Raw genomic sequence first — 26,182 nt, 5'->3', positions numbered from 1 at the left:
ATATAAAATTTCAGAGGCTTTACAGGACACACAGGCCAGGATGCTTGTGGGTAGTGGCCCATCTGTATTTTGTAGGTGGGGCCACATGCTTGGGGCGTGTCATAGGAACGCCCAGGCATAAATGGCTGTGCTCCAAGCAGAGCTGGGATAGTCCCTGTAAACCAGGCCATTTTCCTTGGCAGATGCTGTGGGCAGTACAGCAGGCACAATCTGTGATAATCCCACAGGATCTATGGCGGGTGGAAGGTCTTTAAACATTTTAGTATTCGTGTTTTTGGCCTCTCTAGTGAGTGTGATACAAAGCACAATGTTTTTACACCCAATCAAGAGCTCTATAATGTCATTTCAAGTCTAGTTCTTAGTGTGTGTTGTTAAGTTCAATGATAGAAAATGTAAACTAGTGGTTTGCAATGAACATTGTAAATCAATACTGTAATCTGTCTCTAACCTATACACATAAATCGATATAGGTAAAATGTTTACATTTTACAAGAAACTGACTGATCATATTACCATGATCTATGTCCTATACATGCAATGTCCTTTTCAGTATGTCATTGAAGGACAAGCACTTCCTGACTCAACCAAGATGGCTTCTACACTTTGCCTGAAACGTCACTTCCCGCTTATACCTGTAGCCAATAAACGCTGGTTTCCTACAATTTAACCAATAACATACTGAATCAATGTAAACTTTTACAAAGAGGCTTGGAACACAAAACCCGGAAATGCGGTTTTTTACACTTCCACTTTAGGTTCTGGGCTGCGGATAGCGGGTGTTTGGCGCTTTCCAAGCTGATGATTGGTTAATCCAGTTGCCCTTTTTTGTTCCAGTTGGATGTCTGTCAACGCATTTCCTCTCATTGGCTATACTTTTTCAGTTCGCTGCTCTCCCATTGGCTCTGTCATTGGGGGGGCGTGCCGTTGTCATTCCGCGCACTGTGTGGCAACTGTGGTGCGGCTGCAGTTGGCGCCGGGGCTCTGGAGGCTGTGCATGGCGCTGTGTGTGAGGAGGCTCCGCGGGCTGCCTTGGAGGAGCGGGGTTCGGGGAGCCGCTGGGAGAGTGCGGGAGGGCAGCAGGGTGAGAGAGCTAGCTGGGTGTGTGTGTGTGACTGACAGTGCACTAATTACTGCCCCTCCTGCTTGTTGCCTCTAGTTATATATAGAGAATAGTGATTCACAACTTACTGTGCGCGCTCAGCATTAGGGCAGGGTATGTAAATATGCCAAATAGCTCATGGTGTCTTTAGTTTGTGCAAGAACTAGATATATATACCAGCTGCAGTGTCATGGTGCCACTATAGCCACAATCATATGCACAGGATGTGATTGGCAGAGATCTAGTCTGTGCCAGGTCCTGGTCACCCATAGAATACCCATGCAACAATGTTGTGGTAAATTACATAAGATTACAGAGTAGTAGGTTTGCCAGATGTCCAGTATTTTACTGGCTTTCCTGTAAGGTAAATTTACAAATACTGGTTGCTTAAAGGGACAGTCTAGTCAAAATTAAATTGTCATGATTCAGATAGGGCATGCGATATTACACTACTTTCCAATTTAGTTCTATTATCAAATTAGCTTTGCTCTCTTGTTATTCTTTTTTTAAAGCTAAACCTAGGTAGGCTCATATGCTAATTTCTAAGCAGTTTAACTTCCTCTCAGTTCATGTTCACAGTTTTTCACAGCTAGACAGTGCTACTTCATGTGTGCCATTTTAGATAACATTGTGCTCACTTTCGTCAGCACTGATTGGCTAAAATGTATATCTGTCAAAAGAACTGAGATAAGGGGGCAGTCTGCAGATGCTTAGATAAGAAGTAATCACAGAGGTAAAGAGTGTATTAATATAACAATGTTGGCTATGCAAAACTGGTGAACGGGTAATAAAGGGATTATCTATCTTTTTAAACAATAAAAATTCTGGAGTAGACTGTCCCTTTAAACTGATGTCTAGTCTGAGACGTCATTATGGCTAACAGTCTGCAGGGATGTATGCCCATATCTGCTCTTATATCAAACCTACCACAGCACTGATTTGATTTACAAATTAATGATAATTAAACATTATTATAATTGACAGGAGTGTAGACTGCTGGGTCAGAATCGGGGTCTGTTTACTATTCCACCTACCGCTTTTCTCCAAATCACGCACTGGTTTTCTAGTATTTTTGAGGTGGGTAGCTGGCAACCCCGGAGAGTATGGAGTAATCTGTTTGGATGCCAATGTGATTGTGAGCTACAATGCATTGGTATATATGGCATTAAAGAGCCGTTATAGTGGGAAGATGACATGCTCTTACAAAAGGGGTTAAGCACATAATTAAAGGGACATGAAACAGTAAGTGCTTTACTGACTGATATATTCAAAGCAAACTTTAGCCTGAGAATAATATGCTTTTTTTATTTTTAATTATATTGTTTATTGAACAAAAATAAGTGTTAAGTTTTATAGTGTCTGTTAACCAATGGGAGCTGCCATGTTGTAACCTAGGTTTTGTCTGCTGAGGCCAATCAGAAGACAGTTATAAATTGGTTACTAGAGTGTGCAACCAATAAATGTGTGGTGAAAATATCAGTGGAGTCTGGATTTAAATGAAAAAATAAAGAATGTATATTGTAAAGTTGTTTTTCTACACATAATTAAACGTTTCATATCCTGAGTGGAACATCTAGTAACCTAAGCAGCATTGGTAGCTACACAACCCAATTCTATAGAGGTAGGTAGGCTGAGGAGCTTGCACTTATGAGGGTAGTTCTGCATCTATGCTTTTAACAATATTATCCATACATTGCCATATAAAAAAAATTTAAAGCATAGATGCAAAATTGCTGCTATATAGTGGTCCGGACAAGTGAATGCTTCTCGGTCTACTAGATAACGTATATCAAGAGAAGTAAATTTCATAATATAAGTCAATTAGATTCTTTTTGTTTTAATTGTATGCTTTATCTGAATAATGAAAGAAAAAAAGGATTTCATATCCATTTAAGCAGTGGCGACAAATCAGTTTAAAATTTAAAAGCTAGTAAGAATAAACATACTTTTAGGAGCCAGAAATTGGTATTTGTATTTAGATATATGGAAAGTAGAAGCCAGGGGTAAAATTCTAGGAGCCCGTGGCTACCTGGCTCCTGGGTTTGGCAAGCTCTGCTTTTAAGCATCTTCTTTTGTATTTTGCATGAAAAAGTAAAGTAAAAATGTTCATTTTAAATTGAATCTAGTACAGCAGTATGAGTCCAACCCAGAGAAAAACACTATACAGGCAGTCCCCGGGTTACAGACCTCCGACTTAAGTACAACTCGTACTTACCAATGGAAATAATAGAGCTTTATCGCCAATCCTTCTTTCCATGATAACACAAAATACTCAAAATCCAATTTTCACAAGGACAAAAGTGATGTGAAATTTTCTGAACAGTGGCACAGATAGCAAAACAAACGTTTCCCCCTATGCTATCCAAAACTAAAGAAAATGTTTGGCTAGAGTATCACCTAAAAAAAGTGCCTGTTCCAATATACATACAAATTCAACTTAAGAACAAACCTACAGAACCTATCTTGTTCGTAACCTGGGGACTGTCTGATTAAATTTTTTTCTTTTGTGATTCAGATAGAGCATGGAATTTTAAGCAACTTTCTAATTTACTCCTATAATCAAATGTTCTTCATTCTCTTGGTATTTTTATTTGAAATGAAAGAATGTAAGTTTAGATGCCGGCCCATTTTTGGTGAACAACCTGGGTTGTCCTTGCTGATTGATGGATAAATTCATCCACCAATAAAAAGCGCTATCCAGAGTTCTGAACCCAAAAAAAGCTTAGATGCATTTTTTTTTTTAAAGATAGCAAGAGAACGAAGAAAAATTGATAATAGGAGTAAATTAGAAAGTTGCTTAAAATTGCGGCTCTATCTGAATCATGAAAGAAAAAAATTGGGTTTAGTGTCCCTTTTAATCCTAGCTAAAATCACACTCGGGAGGTATTGCAGCGCCTGAGAAGGATATGGCTTTTGATTGGCTGCTGCACGCCACTCCTCCTTCTAATTGGATCACTAGTTGTGTCCTGCACAGGAGCTGCAATGCTTGCTGCTCTGGGGAGGGACTTTGCCTCTGTATTTAAACACTTTGTGGGGTTTAAACACTTAGGGCTAGATGACAAATGGAGCGCAAAAATACTACCGCTATTGTGCGATAATATTGCTCAAGTTATACTAACAGCTTTTATTTTTGTGCTGATATAACAAGATGAAAGGTTTTTTTTATCGTTGGAGCAAAGGTCTAGGGTGCGCTAACATCTGGATGTCAGATAGCACATTTGCGCTTAATCCCTCACATACAAGACTTCTATGAGGATGCACTGAAAAAAATCATGTTGGCTATCGCTCGAGCACTATGTCGAAAGGTGCGCTATACCTCCACTCAAATAGTGGAGTTATTCACTTAGTTATATTCTATGGTGTTAAATGGTAAAATAAATTATAAACTCTGCACACATATGCCGTCTTCACCCCAGGAGACTAAAATTTAAGCCAATATTAAGCTAAAGTTAGCTAACATTACATTTTTATCAATGTTGACTGCACACAATACTATTAAATCCATTTGTATTAAATTATGCAATTTGTGCTTTGGATAGCTTAAAGGAACACTGAACCCAATTTTTTTCTTTTGTGATTCAGATAGAGCATTCAATTTTAAGCAACTTTCTAATTTACTCCTAATTTTCTTCGTTCTCTTGCTATCTTTATTTAAAAAAATAAGGCATCTAAGCTAAGGAGCCAGCCAATTTTTGGTTCAGACGCTGGACAGCACTTGTTTATTGGTGGGTGAATTTTAGGGCTGCAACTAACGATTATTTTCATAATCGATTAATCAGACTATAATTTTTTTCAATTAATCGACTAATCGGATAAAAATTTTTTTAAAAAATTTCCTATATTTAAAATAAAACACAAGCTATTTTGCCTGCAGCAGATAAGAGGAGCTCAGATGGTGTTGAGGTGCCTGAGATGCATAAGTAGGGTTTTGCCAATTTCACCAAGGTGGGATATTTATCTTTGTTAACTCTCCACCAATGCAAGGGGCCTCTTAACAAAGTAAGCCTGGACTTCATTCTAACATAAACATATCTTGAATATCTATATGCAATGGTAAATAGCCAGCTGTACGTTTAGGGGAAAAAATATCTAGCCTGTTCTTAAAATAGCAGATATATACTAATAGAGGTTGAATTTGGTGCATATTACAATTAATTCAACATATAAAAAGTCAAGTGCTATAAGGACTATATATCAATAACAGGACAAAGCCTTACACATTTATCTATAAAGTACATATCAGCAATAGCAAGCAATCCGCTAATAATTGTGCAAACAGATAATAGGGCACATCAATTCAAATAACTCCCATCAATCTAGGGCTAGGTGTAAATAACAAGCTCAGCACTATATCATGCAGAGCAAAGTCCCAAATCACCTGATTTAATATAAACAATCCAAATGATGACTCCTATTATTTCTGGGTTGCACATAAGTCAGGAGTAGTTGTAAACTTAAAAATAAATTTATATTGTCCGGAAAAAGTGAAAAGTAAACGTCTGTAGACCTCCTTCAGGCTAAGGACATAACCATAAAACAAAATACCAGGTGCAGGAGCTTATTGGAGTAAAGTAGCTGGTGCTGTGCACAGACCAACTAATCGATTATGAGATTCGTTGACAACTATTTTCATAATCGATTATATCGATTATTTGTTGCAGCTCCAGTGAATTTATCCACCAATCAGCAAGAACAACCCAGGTTGTTCACCAAAAATGGGCCGGCATCAAAACGGACATTCTTGCTTTTCAAATAAAGATACCAAGAGAATGAAGAAAATTTGATAATAGGAGTAAATTAGAAAGTTGCTTAAAATTGCATGCTCTATCTGAATCACAACAGGAAACAATTTGGGTTCAGTGTCCCTTTAATTATCATTTACAAATAACAGAAAATTATATAATTTTGCAAATTATTACACTGTCCCCCCCCCACCCCTCTGGAAACATTTTCTGTAGTGCATTCAATATACATAAATATAAATGAAATACATAATTAAAATAAAATTATATATATATACACACAAACATACATATACACTTTTTGTTTTGTTGCAAAAGCACTTCATTTTTCAGCACTATTTTGTGTTGTGTTTAGAGTTTCCTGCGCTATCCAATAAAACTATAGGGTGCAATGCGTTAAAATTATCTGGTAAATAGCAGACTGCACTCAGCGTGTGTCAGAGCGCAAATTAGCGCTCCCTGCTCTATTGATTGAGCTCCACTTGTAGTCTAGCCCATCATAAGATAAGCTCACTTCTGCAAAGATTGCCTACCCTAACAAAGTAGAGAATACAGTTGTTTTAGACTGTCCCTTTAAAGGGCCAATATAGTGGGAAAAATGACATGTTCCAATTAAATATAGCATGCAGTTTTATCACTAGTGGTCCTGCAACTCTGTGTTTAACTTTTGCAAAGGCTTTAAACACACAGGGGCAATGATCACATTTTAGTTTGTATGTTTTAGAGAAACTCCTTCATTGCAATATAATAATAATAAAAAAAAATGTAAAAGATTTTGCGAGATTTCTCTTCATTCTGGAAAGTACTGCTAGGGAGCCACAGAGAACTACTGGTCCTGAACGGAAACGTCCATGAGCCCAATCAGCAGTAGAAGTAATATCACTCCTGACTGGGTCATTGGCCATTTCTATTGTGGGCCAGAAGTGTTCTGCGGTTCCCAAGCAGTACTTTAACTATGAGCTTAACCCATATGCAGGTTAGAGCATGTAATATTTGCACTTTAAAGGGATATTCCGGTCAAAATTGAAATGCACGTTGATTAATTACATATTTGACTAGAAACATATTTGCAATATACATGCATTGGCAAAAATGCTTCTAGTAAAAAAGTTATCACTGGTTTAGTGTTGGCATTTGTCTCTGCATGTGCTTGTGAACCATAGCTACATATTCTCAGTGCACCAGCATTTTAAATACTGCAGCTGCTCAGAGCGCCAGTAGAGCTGGTATTGTGTCAGCAATTAACAAACTGAGTCATTACCAGATGATACAGGCATCTTAGGCTCTCTCAGCAAGTGCTGTGCTTTAAATGCTGGTGCACGGTGCATACTTAAATACACATTTATAACCCATATAGCTATTGTTAGAAGCGTTTTTGCAAATGCTTCTATTAAAACTGAAATGCATCCATGTGGATTCCAGTTTTGGCCGGAATGTCCCTTTAACATGGTTTATAGCAGGGCGGGACAAATCACTGGAGCAAGGAGCCACGACTACTTAAATTACAGTTCCAGCTGCTAACTTTTTAAATTGTCCTACATATATCTCTGTGTAACATGGTTGTACCACTGGATCCTTCGTTCTATGTATGGCTCCCAAGTGTTAAACTTGCCAACCTCTGATTTATAAACAAAGATGCCATGACCATTCCAGGGCTCGACAAATACAGGAGCCATGTTTTAGATTTTAAACAGACCTGTTGACCACTGATCTAAGGTTTTGTCTATCTAGTACAATATATTTTACATATGGATCTATCCAGAACTATCTTTGTATTTATTAGTGGCCACATCTATTACAGTTCCTGTATAAATAAATTGTATGGCAGTGCAGTAGACTTACTGCTTCCTAACCACAGCTAGTCCATAGTACTAGGAAAGTTTCCACTTGGATGAGTGAAATGCGTGTGTGTTCTAAACTAACAATAAATAATCTTCTTGATAAGACCATATTCACTTTATCTTTACCTAACACAATGGCTCCTTTCTTCCCGTCTAGCTCCGTGACATTGGTTTGCACCCGGTACTGAGCCATTGCCCACGTTCTTCTGCTCCTCTCAGACGTCCTTTACCTGTGCCTCTAAGAACCACAAACGTTTCTTCGCGGGTCAAGCCAGGCGATGCCAAGCTGTTTCCGCTTACAGGTGGGCGAGACAAAGTACTGAAGCAGCTACACGATTCGTTGGCACAGGCAAGAGGGCACAGATTTCCGCCTCAGCAGCTGGCGCCTCCTACAACTTGCTCCACCCCAGAGAATGTTTACACGGCTGGAGGAGAGAGCTGGCACCTAAGTAGTGCCCAGCTAGACTGTTTTAGAAGTCTCTTTGAGCCAGGAATCTGCAGGACCCCATATCAGGCCTTGCCAGTTCCTGACACCCAGAAAGGGGTGTTAGCCTTTCGCCCCAGCATCAAAGCAGAATCAAGTCCATCGCCTGGTAGCAATCGCCCTGATATAGAGCAGCAGCTGGCGCTAGTCCATGCCAAGTTGAGGGAGGATGTGAGTACTTTTTGTAACTATGTTCTAAGCACTTTTAACCAGCCTAAGAGGAACAGATAACCTTCTAATGAAAGGGATGTCTTTCATCACCTCAATTCCCCTTGCTACACCCCAGACTTGCTAATATAATTTATATATATATATATATATATATATATATATATACACAAAATTACTCATTTATTAGAGCATAAAATATTAACACTAGCAACGCTGCAACTCTGTGTGCGTAACCCCTGCAAATGGATTAAACACATTGTGAGCCACAGAGCACTTCTGGTTCTGGGCAGAAACTGCCTTTGACCCATTCAGTAGAGGTAGATACGTTACTGCCGCTGCTGATTGGTTGACCGGCAGTTTTTGCTCAGGATCAGCAGAGCTTTGTGGTTCTCAAACGGTGTTGAACATATACAGGGTCACTAGGGATCAAATGACATTCTCTAATTTGTAAATTCTTCAAATATAAAAGCCCTTTAAAGGGACATAGTACTCAAGTGTTCTCTTCTAAAATAGAATATTTCAAAGATTTATGAAAATAGAATGTTCTTGTGCTGAACAAACCAACTTTTATGTGTGGGAGTTGGCCCTATCGTCAAATTAGCAGTAGATACCTGGGTATCTGTTGTACTCAGACATGCACTTCCTGTTTCACTTCAGATTTAAATAGCCTTTGTTGAACCCTTTATTCTTATACAATTATTTTTTAATACATTTAAAGGGCCATAAACCCTTTTTTCATGATTGAGTAGTTTTTTTTTTTTAAAATCCAATATACTTCTATCAAATTTGCTTCATTCTCTTGGTATCCTTTGTGGAATAAGCAGCAATGTGCTACTGGGAGCTAGCTGAACACATCAGATGAGCCATAAACAAGAGGCATTTATGTACAGCCACCAATCAGCAGCTAGCTCCTAGTAGTACATATCTAAGTATGCTTTTCATCAAAGGATACCAAGAGAATGAAGCAAATGAGATAATAGAAGTAAATAAGTTGTTTAAAATTGCATGCGCTATCTGAATCTTGAACAGTTTGGGTTATGTCCCTTTTAACCCCTTAATGACCGAGGACGTGCAGGGTACGTCCTCAAAAAAAAGGCAGTTAATGCCTGAGGACGTACCCTGCACGTCCTCGGTGTGGAAAGCAGCTGGAAGCGATCCTGCTCGCTTCCAGCTGCTTTCCGGTTATTGCAGTGATGCCTCGATATGGAGGCATCCTGCAATAACCTTTTACGGCCATCCGATGCAGAGAGAGCCACTCTGTGGCCCTCTCTGCACCGGACATCGATGGCCGGTTTCGTTGGTGGGTGGGAGCCGACTTGGGAGGCGGGTGGGCGGCCATCGGTGTGCCGCATGACGTCACGGGGGGCGGGATCGGGGGCGCGATCGTCGGGGGGCGCGCCCGGGCGCGCGCGCGTGCCCGGTGGGTGGCGGGCGGGCGCGTGCACGGGGCGGGAGCGGGTGGGAACCGCTACACTACGGAAAATGTTTTAATAATTAAGACCTAATCTTGTTTGTGCAAAAGCACAAAAAGTGATCATGGAGGGGTGGGGGGTTGGTTTTGTGTGGGGGGAAGCTACACTACAGAAACTTTTAATAAATGTTAAAAAAAAACATTTTTTTCTTCTAAACTGGGTACTGGCAGACAGCTGCCAGTACCCAAGATGGCGCCCATTAAGTTAGAGTGGGAGGGTTATAGAGCTTTTTAGGGGGGATCAGTGAGGTTGGGGTCTAAGGGGGGATCGTACACATCAGCATATGTAAATATGCTTCTTTTTTTTTTTTTTAAAAAAGGGCCAAATACCTTTTATTTTAGTACTGGCAGAGTTTCTGCCAGTACTTAAGATGGCGGGGACAATTGTGGGGTGGGGGAGGGAAGAGAGCTGTTTGGGAGGGATCAGGGGGTCTGATGTTTCAGGTGGGAGGCTGAGCTCTACACTAAATCTAATATTAACCCTGCAAGCTCCCTACAAGCTACCTAATTAACCCCTTCACTGCTAGCCATAATACACGTGTGATGCGCAGCGGCATTTAGCGGCCTTCTAAATACCAAAAAGCAATGCCAAAGCCATATATGTCTGCTATTTCTGAACAAAGGGGATCCCAGAGAAGCATTTACAACCATTTGTGCCATAACTGCACAAGCTGTTTGTAAATTATTTCAGTGAGAAACCTAAAATTGTGAAAAATGTAACTTTTTTTTTTTATTTGATCACATTTGGCGGTGAAATGGTGGCATGAAATATACCAAAATGGGCCTAGATCAATACTTGGGGTTGTCTACTACACTACACTAAAGCTAAAATTACCCCAAAAAGCTCCCTACATGCTCCCTAATTAACCCCTACACTGCTGGGCATAATACACGTGTGGTGCGCAGTGGCATTTAGTGGCATTCTAATTACCAAAAAGCAACACCAAAGCCATATAAGTCTGCTATTTATGAACAAAGGGGATCCCAGAGAAGAATTTACAACCATTTGTGCCATATTTGCACAAGCTGTTTGTAAATAATTTCAGTGAGAAACCTAAAGTTTGTGAAAAAATTTGTGAAAAAGTGAACGATTTTTTTTATTTGATCGCATTTGGCGGTGAAATGGTGGCATGAAATATACCAAAATGGGCCTAAATCAATACTTTGGGTTGTCTTCTAAAAAAAAATATACACATGTCAATGGATATTCAGGTATTCCTGAAAGATATCAGTGTTCCAATGTAACTAGCGCTAATTTTGAAAAAAAGTGGTTTGGAAATAGCAAAGTGCTACTTGTATTTATGGCCCTATAACTTGCAAAAAAAGCAAAGAACATGTAAACATTGGGTATTTCTAAACTCAGGACAAAATTTAGAAACTATTTAGCATGGGTGTTTTTTGGTGGTCATAGATGTGTAACAGATTTTTGGGGTCAAAGTTAGAAAAAGTGTGTTTTTTTCCATTTTTTCCTCATATTTTATATTTTTTTTTATAGTAAATTATAAGATATGATGAAAATAATGGTATCTTTAGAAAGTCCATTTAATGGCGAGAAAAACGGTATATAATATGTGTGGGTACAGTAAATGAGTAAGAGGAAAATTACAGCTAAACACAAACACCGCAGAAATGTAAAAATAGCCTTGGTCCCAAACGGACAGAAAATGGAAAAGTGCTGTGGTCATTAAGGGGTTAAGAGCTGCTTTTTCATATAGACAATAGGTACATTATAATCAGGGGACACACTACTCAAAAGTTATCTCTGCTAGGGGTTTTGCGCTGGTCTGCAGTGCATATCACACTTCTATTTTTAGAAAGTCATATGCGGCCAATCAGAAGCGGCATCAGAGTTTTCCCAGGGTTTTTGTTGCTGTACTGAGATTAAAGTACTACAACACGTGTGTGATCTCTTTACTGCCCCCTTACAGCAGCATGCAGAACAGCGCTCTTCTGATCTGCTGATACAATGACTGGTTGTATCACCATTATTATTTTATTAAATGTTTATAGTTTACCATAAAAACAGTCACCCTGTACATATAAAACTCAAGTATATATTAAACCACAATCAGTAGTGATACTTTGGCTTTTGGAGTCAGACTCATGTGCTAGTAAAAGTCTCCTTTTCTTTATGCTGAATTTGTAAATGTGGCATATCCCTTTCTATATCTGTATTTGCAGATAGAGGTTTCCCTTCCATAATTTGTGTTTTTGGGTATTAAAACACCAAACAAACAAGTAAACTTGTACATATGTTTACAATATATATGTTACGGGTAAAGTCAGAAATCTGCGTAAACCTGACATTACCCAAGCAACTGTGAGTAAAGCCTGATGTACTATAATTTCTCCATCTACACTATTTTATTTTTCTCTTGTAAGGTGTATCCAGTCCACGGATTCATCCATTACAGCTGCAAGAGGATCACCCACAGCAGAGCTGTCTATATAGCTCCTCCCCTAACTGCCACCTCCAGTCATTCTCTTGCAGCTCTTGACAAGAAAGGAAGTATCAAGAGAGATGTGGTGAATTAGTGTAGTTTATCTTCAATCAAAAGTTTATTTTTAAACGGTACCGGCGTTGTACTGTTTTTACCTCAAGCAGAAATTAGAAGAAGAGTTTTGCCTGAGGTTTTTGATGATCTTAGCGGTTTGTAACTAAGATTCACTGCTGTTCTCACACATAACTGAAGAGTATGGGAAAACTTCAGCTGGGGGAACGGCCTGCAGAATTAACTGCCCTGAGGTATGTTCAGTATATTTTTTTCTAGAGAGATGATAAGGTCTAGAAAATGCTGACAGTGCCTGATATATTTAAGGTAAGCCTGATTGCAGTGATTTAACAAACGACTGGCATCATGCTTGCATTAAAGGGTAATATTCATGTTACTTGCTCTTATGGCTTAGTATGTTAAACGTTTGCATTATTTATAAAGAACGTTTTTTACTAAGGGTGATCAATCTTTATTTGGGGCCTAGTTTTCCACATGGCTGACTAGATTTCTCCTAGGAGTAGTTATTTATGGCCCTTTCACTTTGAGTGCATGGTGGGAGGGGCCTATTTTCACGCTCTAATTGCGCAGTAGTTTTTACATTCTGAGACATCCAGCTTCCCTGAAGGAGTCCCCTGACATATTGGACCTCTGTAAAGGGTTTTTGTGCCTACAAAAGTCGTTTTATGGGAAGGTAGGAGTCACAGTAGAGCTGTGGCAGTTTGCTTGTGACTGTTATAACGGTTTTACCGTTTTTTTGCTTCGTTTTTGAGCCTGAGGGGTTAATCATCCATTTGCAAGTGGGTGCAATGCTATTTTAGTCTATTATACACACTGTAAAAATTTCGTAGTTAACTGCTTTTTTTCACTGTTTTGCAGTTTTTGTGTTTGTTTTTTTTCTCTTAAAGGCACAGTACCGTTTTTTATATTCTGCTTTTTCACATTAATTAAAGTGTGTTCCAAGCTTGCTGGTCTCATTACTAGTCTGTTAAACATGTCTGAGACAGAGGAAACTCCTTGTTCATTATGTTTAGAAGCCATTGTGGAACCCCCTCTTAGAATGTGTACCAAATGCACTGATCTTACTATAAGTTATAAAGACCATATTCTGGCTTTAAAAGATTTATCACCAGAGGAAATTGACAAGGGGGAAGTTATGCCGACTAACTCTCCCCACGTGTCAGATCCTATAACTCCCGCTCAAGGGACGCCAAGTACATCTAGCGCACCCATTGCGTATACTTTACAAGACATGGCGGCAGTTATGAATCATACCCTTACAGAGGTATTGTCCAAACTGCCAGGGTTACAAGGAAAGCGAGACAGCTCTGGGGCTAGAACAAATGCAGAAGCCGAGGCAGGAGAGCTTCTATCTGTGGGTGATTTTTCTGACTCAGGGAAGACACTTCAACCTGATTCTGATATGTCTACATTTAAATTTAAGCTTGAACAACTCTGCGTGTTGCTCAGGGAGGTTTTAGCAATTCTGGATGACTGACGCCATTGTAGTCCCAGAGAAATTGTGTAAATTGGATAAATACTATGCAGTGCCTGTTTACACTGATGTTTTTCCAATACCTAAGAGGTTTTCAGAAATTATTACTAAGGAATGATATAGACCAGGTGTACCGTTCTCTCCCCCTCCTGTTTTTAAAAAGATGTTTCCCATAGATGCCGCTACACGGGACTTGTGGCAAACGGTCCCTAAGGTGGAGGGAGCAGTCTCTACCCTAGCGAAGCGTACAACTATCCCTGTTGAGGACAGTTGTGCTTTTCTAGATCCAATGGACAAAAAATTAGAGGGTTACCATAAGAAAATTTTTATTCAACAAGGTTTTATTCTCCAGCCCCTTGCATGCATTGCCCCTGTCACTGCTGCTGCGGCCTTCTGGTTTGAGTCTCTAGAAGAGGCTCTACAGGTAGAAACCCCATTGGATGATATCCTTGACAAGCTTAAAGCTCTTAAGCTAGCCAATTCATTTGTTTCTGACGCCGTTGTTCATTTAACCAAGCTAACGGCTAAGAACTCAGGTTTTGCTATTCAGGCGCGTAGGGCTTAAATCCTGGTCAGCTGACATTACTTCAAAGTCTAAGCTTCTCAACATTCCCTTCAAGGGGCAGACCCTATTCGGGCCTGGACTGAAGGAGATCATTTCTGATATTACTGGAGGAAAAGGTCACGCCCTTCCTCAGGATAGGTCCAACAAATTAAGGACCAAACAGACAAATTTTCGTGCCTTTCTAAACTTCAAGAGTGGCGCAGCTTCAACTTCCTCTAATACAAAACAAGAGGGAAATTTTGCCCAGTCCAAGCCGGTCTGGAGACCTAACCAGGCTTGGAACAAAGGAAAGCAGGCCAAAAAACCTGCTGCTGCCTCTAAGACAGCATGAAAGATCAGCCCCCGATCCGGAAACGGATCTAGTAGGGGGCAGACTTTCTCTCTTCGCCCAGGCTTGGGCAAGAGATGTCCAGGATCCCTGGGCGTTGGAAATTGTGTCCCAGGGATATCTTCTGGACCCAAAAGGGAGATTTCATCTCTCACAATTATCTGCAAACCAGGTAAAGAGAGAGGCATTCTTACATTGTGTTCAAGACCTCCTAGTTATGGGAGTGATCCACCCAGTTCCAAAGGAGGAACAGGGGCAAGGCTTCTATTCAAATCTGTTTGTAGTTCCCATGAAAGAGGGAACCTTCAGACCAATCTTAGATCTCAAGTTCCTAAACAAATTTCTCAGGGTCCCATCCTTCAAGATGGAGACTATTCGAACCATCCTACCTATGATCCAGGAGGGTCAATATATGACTACCATGGACCTAAAGGATGCTTATCTTCACATTCCGATACACAGAGATCATCATCGGTTTCTCAGGTTCGCCTTCCTAGACAGGCATTACCAGTTTGTGGCTCTTCCCTTTGGGTTAGCTACGGCACCAAGAATCTTTACGAAGGTTCTAGGGTCACTCCTAGCGGTCCTAAGGCCGCAGGGTATAGCAGTAGCCCCTTACCTAGACGACATTCTGATACAGGCGTCGAATTTTCATACGGACATTGTTCTGGCTTTCCTGAGGTCTCATGGGTGGAAAGTGAACGAAGAAAAGAGTTCTCTATCCCCTCTCACAAGAGTTTCCTTCCTAGGAACTCTGATAGATTCTGTAGAAATGAAGATTTACCTGACAGAGGCCAGGTTGTCAAAACTTCTAAATTCCTGCCGTGTTCTTTATTCTACTTCTCGCCCTTCAGTGGCTCAGTGTTTGGAAGTAATCGGCTTAATGGTAGCGGCAATGGACATAGTGCCGTTTGCCCGCCTACATCTCAGACCGCTGCAACTCTGCATGTTCAGTCAGTGGAATGGGGATTACACAGATTTGTCCCCTCTACTAAATCTGGATCAAGAGACCAGGGATTCTCTTCTCTGGTGGCTATCTCGGGTCCATCTGTCCAAGGGTATGACCTTCCGCAGGCCAGATTGGACAATAGTAACGACAGATGCCAGCCTTTTGGGCTGGGGTGCAGTCTGGAACTCCCTGAAGGCTCAGGGCTCGTGGACTCAGGAGGAGGCACTCCTTCCGATAAACATTCTGGAACTAAGAGCGATATTCAATGCTCTTCAGGCTTGGCCTCAGCTTGCTGCGGTCAGGTTCATCAGATTTCAGTCGGACAATATCACGACTGTAGCCTACATCAACCATCAAGGGGGAACAAGGAGTTCCCTAGCAATGTTGGAGGTTTCAAAAATAATTCTATGGGCAGAGGTTCACTCTTGCCATCTATCAGCTATCCATATCTCAGAGTAGAGAACTGGGAGGCGGATTTTCTAAGTCGGCAGATGTCAGGTGTTTGCACAGTTGATTCAACTTTGGGGCAAACCAGAACTGGATCTCATGGCGTCTCGTCAGAACGCCAAGCTTCCTTGTTACGGATCCAGGTCCAGGGATCCCAAGGCAGCGCTGATAGATGCTCTAGCAGCGCCTTGGTCCTTCAACCTGGCTTATGTGTTTCCACCGTTTCCTCTGCTTCCTCGTCTGATTGCCAAGATCAAGCAGGAGAGAGCTTCGGTGATTTTGATAGCACCTGCGTGGCCACGCAGGACTTGGTATGCAGATCTGGTTGACATGTCATCCCTTCCACCATGGACTCTGCCGCTGAGGCAGGACCTTCTACTTCAGGGTCCTTTCAACCATCCAAATCTAATTTCTCTGCGTCTGACTGCTTGGAGATTGAACGCTTGATTTTATCAAAACGTGGTTTCTCCGAGTCGGTCATTGATACCTTAATTCAGGCTCGAAAGCCTGTCACCAGGAAAATCTATCATAAGATATGGTGTAAATATCTTCATTGGTGTGAATCCAAGGGTTACTCATGGAGTAAAGTCAGGATTCCTAGGATATTATCTTTTCTCCAAGAAGGATTGGAGAAGGGATTGTCAGCTAGTTCCTTAAAGGGACAGATTTCTGCTCTGTCTATTCTTTTGCACAAGCGTCTGGCGGATGTTGCAGACGTTCAGGCGTTTTGTCAGGCTTTAGTTAGAATCAAGCCTGTGTTTAAACCTGTTGCTCTGCCATGGAGTTTAAATTTAGTTCTTAAAGTTTTTCAAGGGGTTCCGTTTGAACCTCTGCATTCCATAGATATCAAGCTTTTATCTTGGAAAGTTCTGTTTTTGGTAGCTATCTCTTCGGCTCGAAGAGTTTCAGAGTTATCTGCCTTACAGTGTGATTCCCCTTATCTGATCTTCCATGCAGATAAGGTAGTTTTGCGTACCAAACCTGGGTTTCTTCCTAAGGTGGTATCTAATAAGAATATCAATCAGGAGATTGTTGTTCCGTCACTGTGTCCTAATCCTTCTTCAAAGAAGTAACGTCTATTACACAATCTTGACGTGGTTCGTGCCTTAAAGTTTTATTTACAAGCTACTAAGGATTTTCGTCAAACATCTGCATTGTTTATCTACTCTGGACAGAGGAGAGGCCAAAAGGCTTCAGCAACTTCTTTCTTTTTGGTTAAGAAGTATAATCCGCTTAGCTTATGAGACTGCTGGCCAGCAGCCTCCTGAAAGAATTACAGCTCATTCCACTAGAGCGGTGGCTTCCACATGGGCTTTTAAAAATGAGGCTTCTGTTGAACAGATTTGTAAGGCTGCGACTTGGTCTTCGCTTCATACTTTTTCTAAATTCTACAAATTTGATACTTTTGCTTCTTCGGAGGCTATTTTTGGGAGAAAGGTCTTACAGGCAGTGGTGCCTTCCGTTTAAGCGCCTGCCTTGTCCCTCCCTTCATCCGTGTCCTATAGCTTTGGTATTGGTATCCCACAAGTAATGGATGAATCCGTGGACTGGATACACCTTACAAGAGAAAACAAAATTTATGCTTACCTGATAAATTTATTTCTCTTGTGGTGTATCCAGTCCACGGCCCGCCCTGTCATTTTTAAGGCAGGTGTTTTTTATTTTTAAACTACAGTCACCACTGCACCCTATAGTTTCTCCTTTCTCTTGCTTGTCTTCGGTCGAATGACTGGAGGTGGCAGTTAGGGGAGGAGCTATATAGACAGCTCTGCTGTGGATGATCCTCTTGCAGCTTCCTGTTGGGAAGGAGAATATCCCACAAGTAATGGATGAATCCGTGGACTGGATACACCACAAGAGAAATAAATTTATCAGGTAAGCATAAATTTTGTTTTCTCCCCTCCGCCTGGGGGGTTCAAGGAATGTGCCCTGCCGATCCTCTGGCATCCACCCCAAGTGAACCTTGGGGAATAAAGTTTAGAAGGGGGGCTTCGCCCCGCCTTGAACCCCCCAGGCGGAGGCAACAAAGATAGTGATGTGTGAATTTAGTGGATATAAAAAGTCTACACACCCCTGTTAAAATGTCAGGTTTCTGTGATGTAAAAAAATGAGACAAAGATAAATAATTTCAGAACTTTTTCCACCTTTAATGTGACCTATAAACTGTACAACTCAATTGAAAAACAAACTGAAATCTTTTAGGTAAAGGGAAATAAAAATAAAAAAATAAAATAATATGGTTGCATAAGTGTGAACCTTAAACTAATACTTTATTGAAGCACCTTTTGATTTTATTACAGCACTCAGTCTTTTTGGGTATGAGTTTTTCAGCATGGCACATCTTGACTTGGCAAGATTTGCCCACTCTTCTTTGCAAAAACACTCTAAAGGCTGTGACACACTGCAAGCGATGCGGCGCGAGGCAAAGCAGCTGCTTCGCTCCGCGTCGCATCGCTTCTGAAGTTCAAATATTTCATCTCTGAGCGCTTAGCTACGCGACCTGACGCAGCAGAGTGCTCAGAGATGAAAAGGCAGGACACACTGAGCGCGCACAGCTGCATCTACAAGCTGCGCGTCGCTCTGCTTGCAGTGTGTCACAGCCATAAATCTGTCAGAATGCGAGGGCATCTCCTGTGCACAGCCCTCTTCAGATCACCCCACAGATTTTGAATTGGATTCAGGTCTGGGCTCTGGCTGGGCCATCCCAAAACTTTAATCTTTTTCTGGTGAAGCCATTCCTTTGTTGATTTGAATGTATGCTTTGGGTCGTTGTCATGCTGAAAGATGAAGTTCCTCTTCATGTTCAGCTTTCTAGCAGAAGCCTGAAGGTTTTGTGCCAATATTTATCTTTGTCTCATTTTTTTACATCGCATAAACCTGCCATTTTAACAGGGGTGTGTAGACTTTTCATATCCACTGTTTGGGTATGTGTATATATATACAGTGTGTGTGTGTATGTATATATGTATGTATATATATATATATATATATATATATATATACATACATACATACATACATACATACATACACACACACACACACACACACACACACACACACACACACACACACACACACTGGATATAAAAAGTCTACACACCCCTGTTAAAATGTCAGGTTTCTGTGATGTAAATAAATGAGACAAAGATAAATCATTCAGAACTTTTTCCACCTTTAATGTGACCTATAAACTACACAACTCAATTGAAAAACAAACTGAAATCTTTTAGGTGGAGGGAATTAAAAATAAAAAACTAAAATAATATGGTTGCATAAGTGTGCAACTAATACTTTATTGAAGCACTTTTTGATTTTATTACAGCACTCAGTCCTTTTGGGTATGAGTCTATGAGCATGGCACATCTTGACTTGGCAAGATTTGCCCACTCTTCTTTGCAAAAACACTCCAAATCTATCAGATTGTGAGGGCATCACCTGTGCACAGCCCTCTTCAGATCACCCCACAGATTTTCGATTGGATTCAGGTCTGGGCTCTGGCTGGGCCAATCAAAAACTTTTATTCTTCTTCTGGTGAAGCCATTCCTTTGTTGATTTGGATGTATGCTTTGGGTCATTGTCATGATGAAAGATGAAGTTCCTCTTCATGTTCAGCTTTCTAGCAGAAGCCTGAAGGTTTTGTGCCAATATTGACTGGTATTTGGAACTGTTCATAATTCCCTCTACCCCAGTTCCAGCTGACAAAAAACAGCCCCAAAGCATGATGCTGCCACCACCATGCTTCACTGTGGGTATGGTGTTCTTTTGGTGATGTGCAGTGTTGTTTTTGCGCCAAACATATCTTTTGGAAATATGGCCAAAAAGTTCAACCTTGGTTTCATCAGACCAGAACACCTTTTCACACATGGTTTTGGGAGACTTCAGATGTTTTTTTGCAAAATGTAGCCAGGCTTGGATGTTTTTCTTCGTAAGAAAAGGCTTTCGTCTTGCCACTCTACCCCATAGCCCAGACATATGAAGAATACGGGAGATTGTTGTCACATGCACCACACAGCCAGTACTTGCCAGATATTCCTGCAGCCTTTAATAGTGCTGTTCCTCTTGGCAGCCTCCCAGACCAGTTTTCTTCTCATCTTTTGGAGGGACGTCCAGTTCTTGTTAATGTCACTGTTGCGCCATATTTTCTCCACTTGATGATGACTGTCTTCACTGTGTTCCATGGTATATCTAATGCCTTGGAAATTCTTTTGTACCCTTCTCCTGACTGATACCTTTTAACAATGAGATCCCTCTGATGCTTTGGGAGACCTCTGCGGACCATGGCTTTTGCTGTAGGATTCAGCTAAGAAAATGTCAGGAAAGACCTACTAGAACAGATTAACTTTATTTGGGGTTAATCAGAGGCACTTTAAATAATGGCAGTTGTGTACTGATTCCTATTTAACATGATTTTGAATGTGATTGCTTAAAGGGACACTGAACCCAAATGTTTTCTTTCATAATTCAGATAGAGCATTCAATTTTAAGCAACTTTCTAATTTTCTCGTATTATCAAATTTTCTTTATTCTCTTGGTATCTTTATTTGAAATGCAAGAATGAAAGTGTAGATGCCGGCCCATTTTTGGTGAACAACCTGGGTTGTCCTTGCTGATTGGTGGATAAATTCATCCACCAATAAAAAAAAATGCTGTCCAGAGTCTGAACCAAAAAACTTAGATGTCTTCTTTTGCAAATAAAGATAGCAAGAGAACAAAGAAAAATTGATAATAGGAGTAAATTAGAAAGTTGCTTAAAATTGCAAGATCTATCTGAATCATGAAAGAAAAAATTTGGGGTGTGTATTTATGTATGTATATATATATATATATATATATATATATATATATATATATATATATATATATATATATATATATATACTGTATATAAATCTCAAAATAACAAGAGTATTGCATTGAGCAATGATACTTTTTTATTGGACTAACTATACATTTTTAAGATGACAATATTTATTGGACTATAGTCCAATAAAAAAGTATCATTGCTCAACGCAATACTCTTGTTATTTTGATATCTAAATCTTTGGACTAACACGGCTACTCCAATCAGTGTGTGTATATATATATATGTATATATATGTATATGTATGTTTGTGTGTGTGTATATATATATATGTATATATATATATATATATATATATGTGTGTGTGTATGTATGTTTGTGTGTGTGTGTATATATATATATATATATATATATTTCTCCTGTTAAGTGTAGTCAGTCCACGGGTCATCCATTACTTATGGGATTATAACTCCTCCCTAACAGGAAGTGCAAGAGGATCACCCAAGCAGAGCTGCTATATAGCTCCTCCCCTCTACGTCATACCCAGTCATTCTCTTGCACCTAACTAATAGATAGGACGTGTGAGAGGACTGTGGTTGTTAAACTTAGTTTTTATTTCTTCAATCAAAAGTTTGTTATTTTAAACGGCACCGGAGTGTGTTGTTTTTTCTCAGGCAGCATTAGAAGAAGAATCTACCTGAGTTTTGTGTATGATCTTAGCGGACGTAACTAAGATCCATTTGCTGTTCTCGGCCATTCTGAGGAGCGAGGTAACTTCAGAACAGGGGACAGCGGGCAGGTTCTCCTGCAAGGAGGTATGTTGCAGTATATTATTTTCTAAGGAATGGAATTGACTGAGAAAATACTGCTAATGCCGATGTAATGTAAGTACAGCCTTAAATGCAGTAGTAGCAACTGGTATCAGGCTGATATGTATGTATGTTTACACTGAAGTATTTCTGGGGAATGGCATTTCACTAAGAAAATACTGTATACATATAACTTTTAGCCTATTTTGCAGTGAGAGCGGCTAGCAGCAGGCTTTTTAATAACATTTCATAATTTATATTTAAACGTTTACTGGCATGTTAATCGTTTATTTCTCTGAGGTACTTGGTGAAAAATTTTATGGGCATTATTTTCCACATGGCTGTCGTTTGTTATGAATTAAATCAGTTTACTGAGCTTCCCCACTGTTGTATTATGAGTGGGAGGGGCCTATTTTGGCGCTTTATTGCGCAGTAGAAATTCAGTCACAGTCTGCCTTTTTCTCCCTGCATGATCCAGGACGTCTCTACAGAGCTCAGGGGTCTCCAAAACTAGTTTTGAGGGAGGTAATCACTCACAGCAGACCTGTGAGACTGTGCTTTGACTGTGATAAAAACGTTTATATTTTCAATTGTTATCCGTTTTTTGGTATTAAGGGGTTAATCATCCATTTACTAGAGGGTGCAATCCTTTGCTAACTTAATGCATTTACTGTGAAAATTTGGTTTCTATAACTAATCCGGTTCATTGTTATTTCAACTGTGACAGTTTTTGTGTGCTTCTTAAAGGCACAGTAACGTTTTTTATATTGCTTGTAAATTTATTTGAAAAGTATTTTCCAAGCTTGCTAGGCTAATTTCTAGTTTGTTTAAACATGTCTGACACAGAGGAATCTCTTTGTGCAATATGTTCAAAGGCCAATGTGGAGCCCAATAGAAATTTGTGTACTAATTGCATTGATGCTACTTTAAATAAAAGCCAATCTGTACATGTTAAGAAAATTTCACCAGACAACGAGGGGAAAGTTATGCCGACTAACTCTCCTCACGTGTCAGTACCTGCATCTCCCGCTCAGGAGGTGCGTGATATTGTGGCGCCAAGTACATCAGGGCGGCCATTACAAATCACTTTACAAGACATGGCTAATGTTATGACAGAAGTTTTATCTAAATTGCCAGAACTTAGAGGTAAACGCGACCACTCTGGGGTGAGAACAGAGTACGCTGATAATGTTAGAGCCATGTCTGATACTGCGTCACAATTGGCAGAACATGAAGACGGAGAGCTTCATTCTGTGGGTGACGGATCTGATCCAAATAAACTGGACTCAGACATTTTAAATTTAAGCTTGAGAACCTTCGTGTATTATTAGGGGAGGTATTAGCGGCTCTGAATGATTGTAACACGGTTGCAATCCCAGAGAAATTATGTAGGCTGGATAGATACTATGCGGTACCGGCGTGTACTGACGTTTTTCCTATACCTAAGAGGCTTACAGAGATTATTACCAAGGAGTGGGATAGGCCCGGTGTACTCTTTTCCCCCCCTCCTATATTTAGAAAAATGTTTCCAATAGACGCCACCACACGGGACTTATGGCAGACGGTCCCTAAGGTGGAGGGAGCAGTTTCTACTCTGGCTAAGCGTACCACTATCCCGGTGGAGGATAGCTGTGCATTTTCAGATCCAATGGATAAAAAGTTAGAGGGTTACCTTAAGAAAATGTTTACTCAACAAGGTTTTATATTACAACCCCTCGCATGCATTGCGCCTGTCACGGCTGCGGCGGCATTCTGGTTTGAGTCTCTAGAAGAGACCATTAGCTCAGTTCCATTGGATGAAATTATAGACAAGCTTAGAGTCCTTAAGCTAGCTAATTCATTTATTTCTGATGCCGTAGTACATTTAACTAAGCTTACGGCTAAGAATTCCGGATTCGCCATTCAGGCACGCAGAGCGCTGTGGCTAAAATCCTGGTCAGCCGATGTGACATCTAAATTGCTTAACATACCTTTCAAAGGGCAAACATTATTCGGGCCCGGTTTGAAAGAAATTATCGCTGACATTACTGGAGGTAAGGGCCATGCCCTGCCTCAAGACAGAGCCAAACCAAGGGCTAGACAGTCTAATTTTCGTGCCTTTCGCAACTTCAAGGCAGGAGCAGCATCAACTTCCTCCGCTCCAAAACAGGAAGGAACTGTTGCTCGCTACAGACAGGGCTGGAAACCTAACCAGACCTGGAACAAGGGCAAGCAGGCCAGAAAACCTGCTGCTGCCCCTAAGATAGCATGAAGTGAGGGCCCCCAATCCGGAAACGGATCTAGTAGGGGGCAGACTTTCTCTCTTCGCCCAGGCTTGGGCAAGAGATGTCCAGGATCCCTGGGCGTTAGAGATCATATCTCAGGGATATCTTCTGGACTTCAAAGCTTCTCCTCCAAAAGGGAGATTTCATCTTTCAAGGTTGTCAGCAAACCAGATAAAGAAAGAGGCGTTTCTACGCTGTGTACAAGATCTTTTACTAATGGGAGTGATCCACCCGGTTCCGCGGTCGGATCACGGACAAGGGTTTTACTCAAATCTGTTTGTGGTTCCCAAGAAAGAAGGAACCTTCAGACCAATCTTGGATTTAAAGATCCTAAACAAATTCCTAAGAGTTCCATCGTTCAAAATGGAAACTATTCGGACAATCTTACCCATGATCCAAAAGGGTCAGTACATGACCACAGTGGATTTAAAGGATGCCTACCTTCACATACCGATTCACAAAGATCATTACCGGTACCTAAGGTTTGCCTTCCTAGACAGGCATTACCAGTTTGTAGCTCTTCCCTTCGGGTTAGCTACTGCTCCAAGAATCTTTACAAAGGTTCTGGGTTCTCTTCTGGCGGTACTAAGACCGCGAGGAATATCGGTAGCTCCGTACCTAGACGACATTCTGATACAAGCGTCAAGTTTCCAAACTGCCAAGTCTCATACAGAGTTAGTACTGGCATTTCTAAGGTCACATGGGTGGAAAGTGAACGAAGAAAAGAGTTCTCTATTGCCACTCACAAGAGTTCCCTTCTTAGGGACTCTTATAGATTCTGTAGAAATGAAAATTTACCTGACAGAGGACAGGTTAACAAAACTTCTAAATGCTTGCCGTGTCCTTCATTCCATTCCACACCCGTCAGTGGCTCAATGCATGGAGGTAATCGGCTTAATGGTAGCGGCAATGGACATAGTACCCTTTGCACGCCTGCATCTCAGACCACTGCAATTGTGCATGCTAAGTCAGTGGAATGGGGATTACTCAGATTTGTCCCCTATGCTGAATCTGGATCAAGATACCAGAAATTCTCTTCTATGGTGGCTCTCTCGGCCACATCTGTCCAAGGGGATGCCCTTCAGCAGGCCAGATTGGACGATTGTAACAACAGACGCCAGCCTGCTAGGTTGGGGCGCTGTCTGGAATTCCCTGAAGACTCAGGGATCATGGACTCAGGAGGAGAGTCTCCTTCCCATAAATATTCTGGAATTAAGAGCAGTTTTCAATGCCCTTCTGGCTTGGCCTCAGTTAGCACTCTGAGGTTCATCAGGTTTCAGTCGGACAACATCATGACTGTGGCTTACATCAACCATCAGGGAGGGACAAGGAGTTCCCTAGCGATGATGGAAGTCTCAAAGATAATTCACTGGGCAGAGTCTCACTCTTGCCACCTATCAGCGATCCACATCCCAGGCGTGGAGAACTGGGAGGCGGATTTTCTAAGTCGCCAGACTTTTCATCCGGGGGAGTGGGAACTTCATCCGGAGGTCTTTGCCCAAATACTTCGGCGTTGGGGCAAACCAGATCTGGATCTCATGGCGTCTCGTCAGAACGCCAAACTTCCTTGTTACGGATCCAGGTCCAGGGACCCGGGAGCGGTTCTGATAGATGCTCTAACAGCACCTTGGGCCTTCAACATGGCTTATGTGTTTCCACCCTTCCCGATGCTTCCTCGATTGATTGCCAGGATCAAACAGGAGAGAGCATCGGTGATTCTAATAGCGCCTGCGTGGCCACGCAGGACCTGGTATGCAGACCTAGTGGACATGTCGTCCTGTCCGCCATGGTCTCTACCTCTGAGACAGGACCTTCTGGTTCAGGGTCCTTTCAAACATCCAAATCTAATTTCTCTGAGGCTGACTGCATGGAGATTGAACGCTTGATTCTATCAAAGCGTGGATTCTCGGAGTCAGTGATTGATACCTTAATACAGGCTAGGAAGCCTGTTACCAGGAAAATTTACCATAAAATATGGCGCAAATACTTGCATTGGTGCGAATCCAAGAGTTACTCATGGAGTAAGGTTAGGATTCCTAGGATATTGTCTTTTCTACAAGAAGGTTTAGAAAAGGGTTTATCCGCTAGTTCGTTAAAGGGACAGATCTCAGCTTTGTCCATCCTTTTACACAAACGTCTGTCAGAAGTTCCAGACGTTCAGGCTTTTTGTCAGGCTTTGGCCAGGATTAAGCCTGTGTTTAAAACTGTTGCTCCGCCATGG

The 26,182-nt window shown here is 41.0% G+C and overlaps 1 protein-coding gene across 1 annotated transcript in view; it reads left to right on the top strand.

The window, feature by feature from the left end:
• The first annotated feature begins 926 nt into the window (after window positions 1–926).
• Window positions 927–26,182, top strand: part of C7H6orf136 (chromosome 7 C6orf136 homolog) — a 71,345-nt gene continuing 46,089 nt past the window's right edge. The window contains exons 1-2 of the mRNA XM_053722046.1: window positions 927–1,081; window positions 7,840–7,984. Coding sequence (XP_053578021.1) covers window positions 7,961–7,984 — 24 coding nt within the window. The 5' untranslated portion in view covers window positions 927–1,081; window positions 7,840–7,960. The remainder of the gene's footprint in view (window positions 1,082–7,839; window positions 7,985–26,182) is intronic.

This window comes from Bombina bombina, chromosome 7, assembly GCF_027579735.1.
Source record: "Bombina bombina isolate aBomBom1 chromosome 7, aBomBom1.pri, whole genome shotgun sequence".
Classification (NCBI taxonomy): domain Eukaryota; kingdom Metazoa; phylum Chordata; class Amphibia; order Anura; family Bombinatoridae; genus Bombina; species Bombina bombina.
This window is presented reverse-complemented; position numbering and strand designations above follow the sequence as displayed.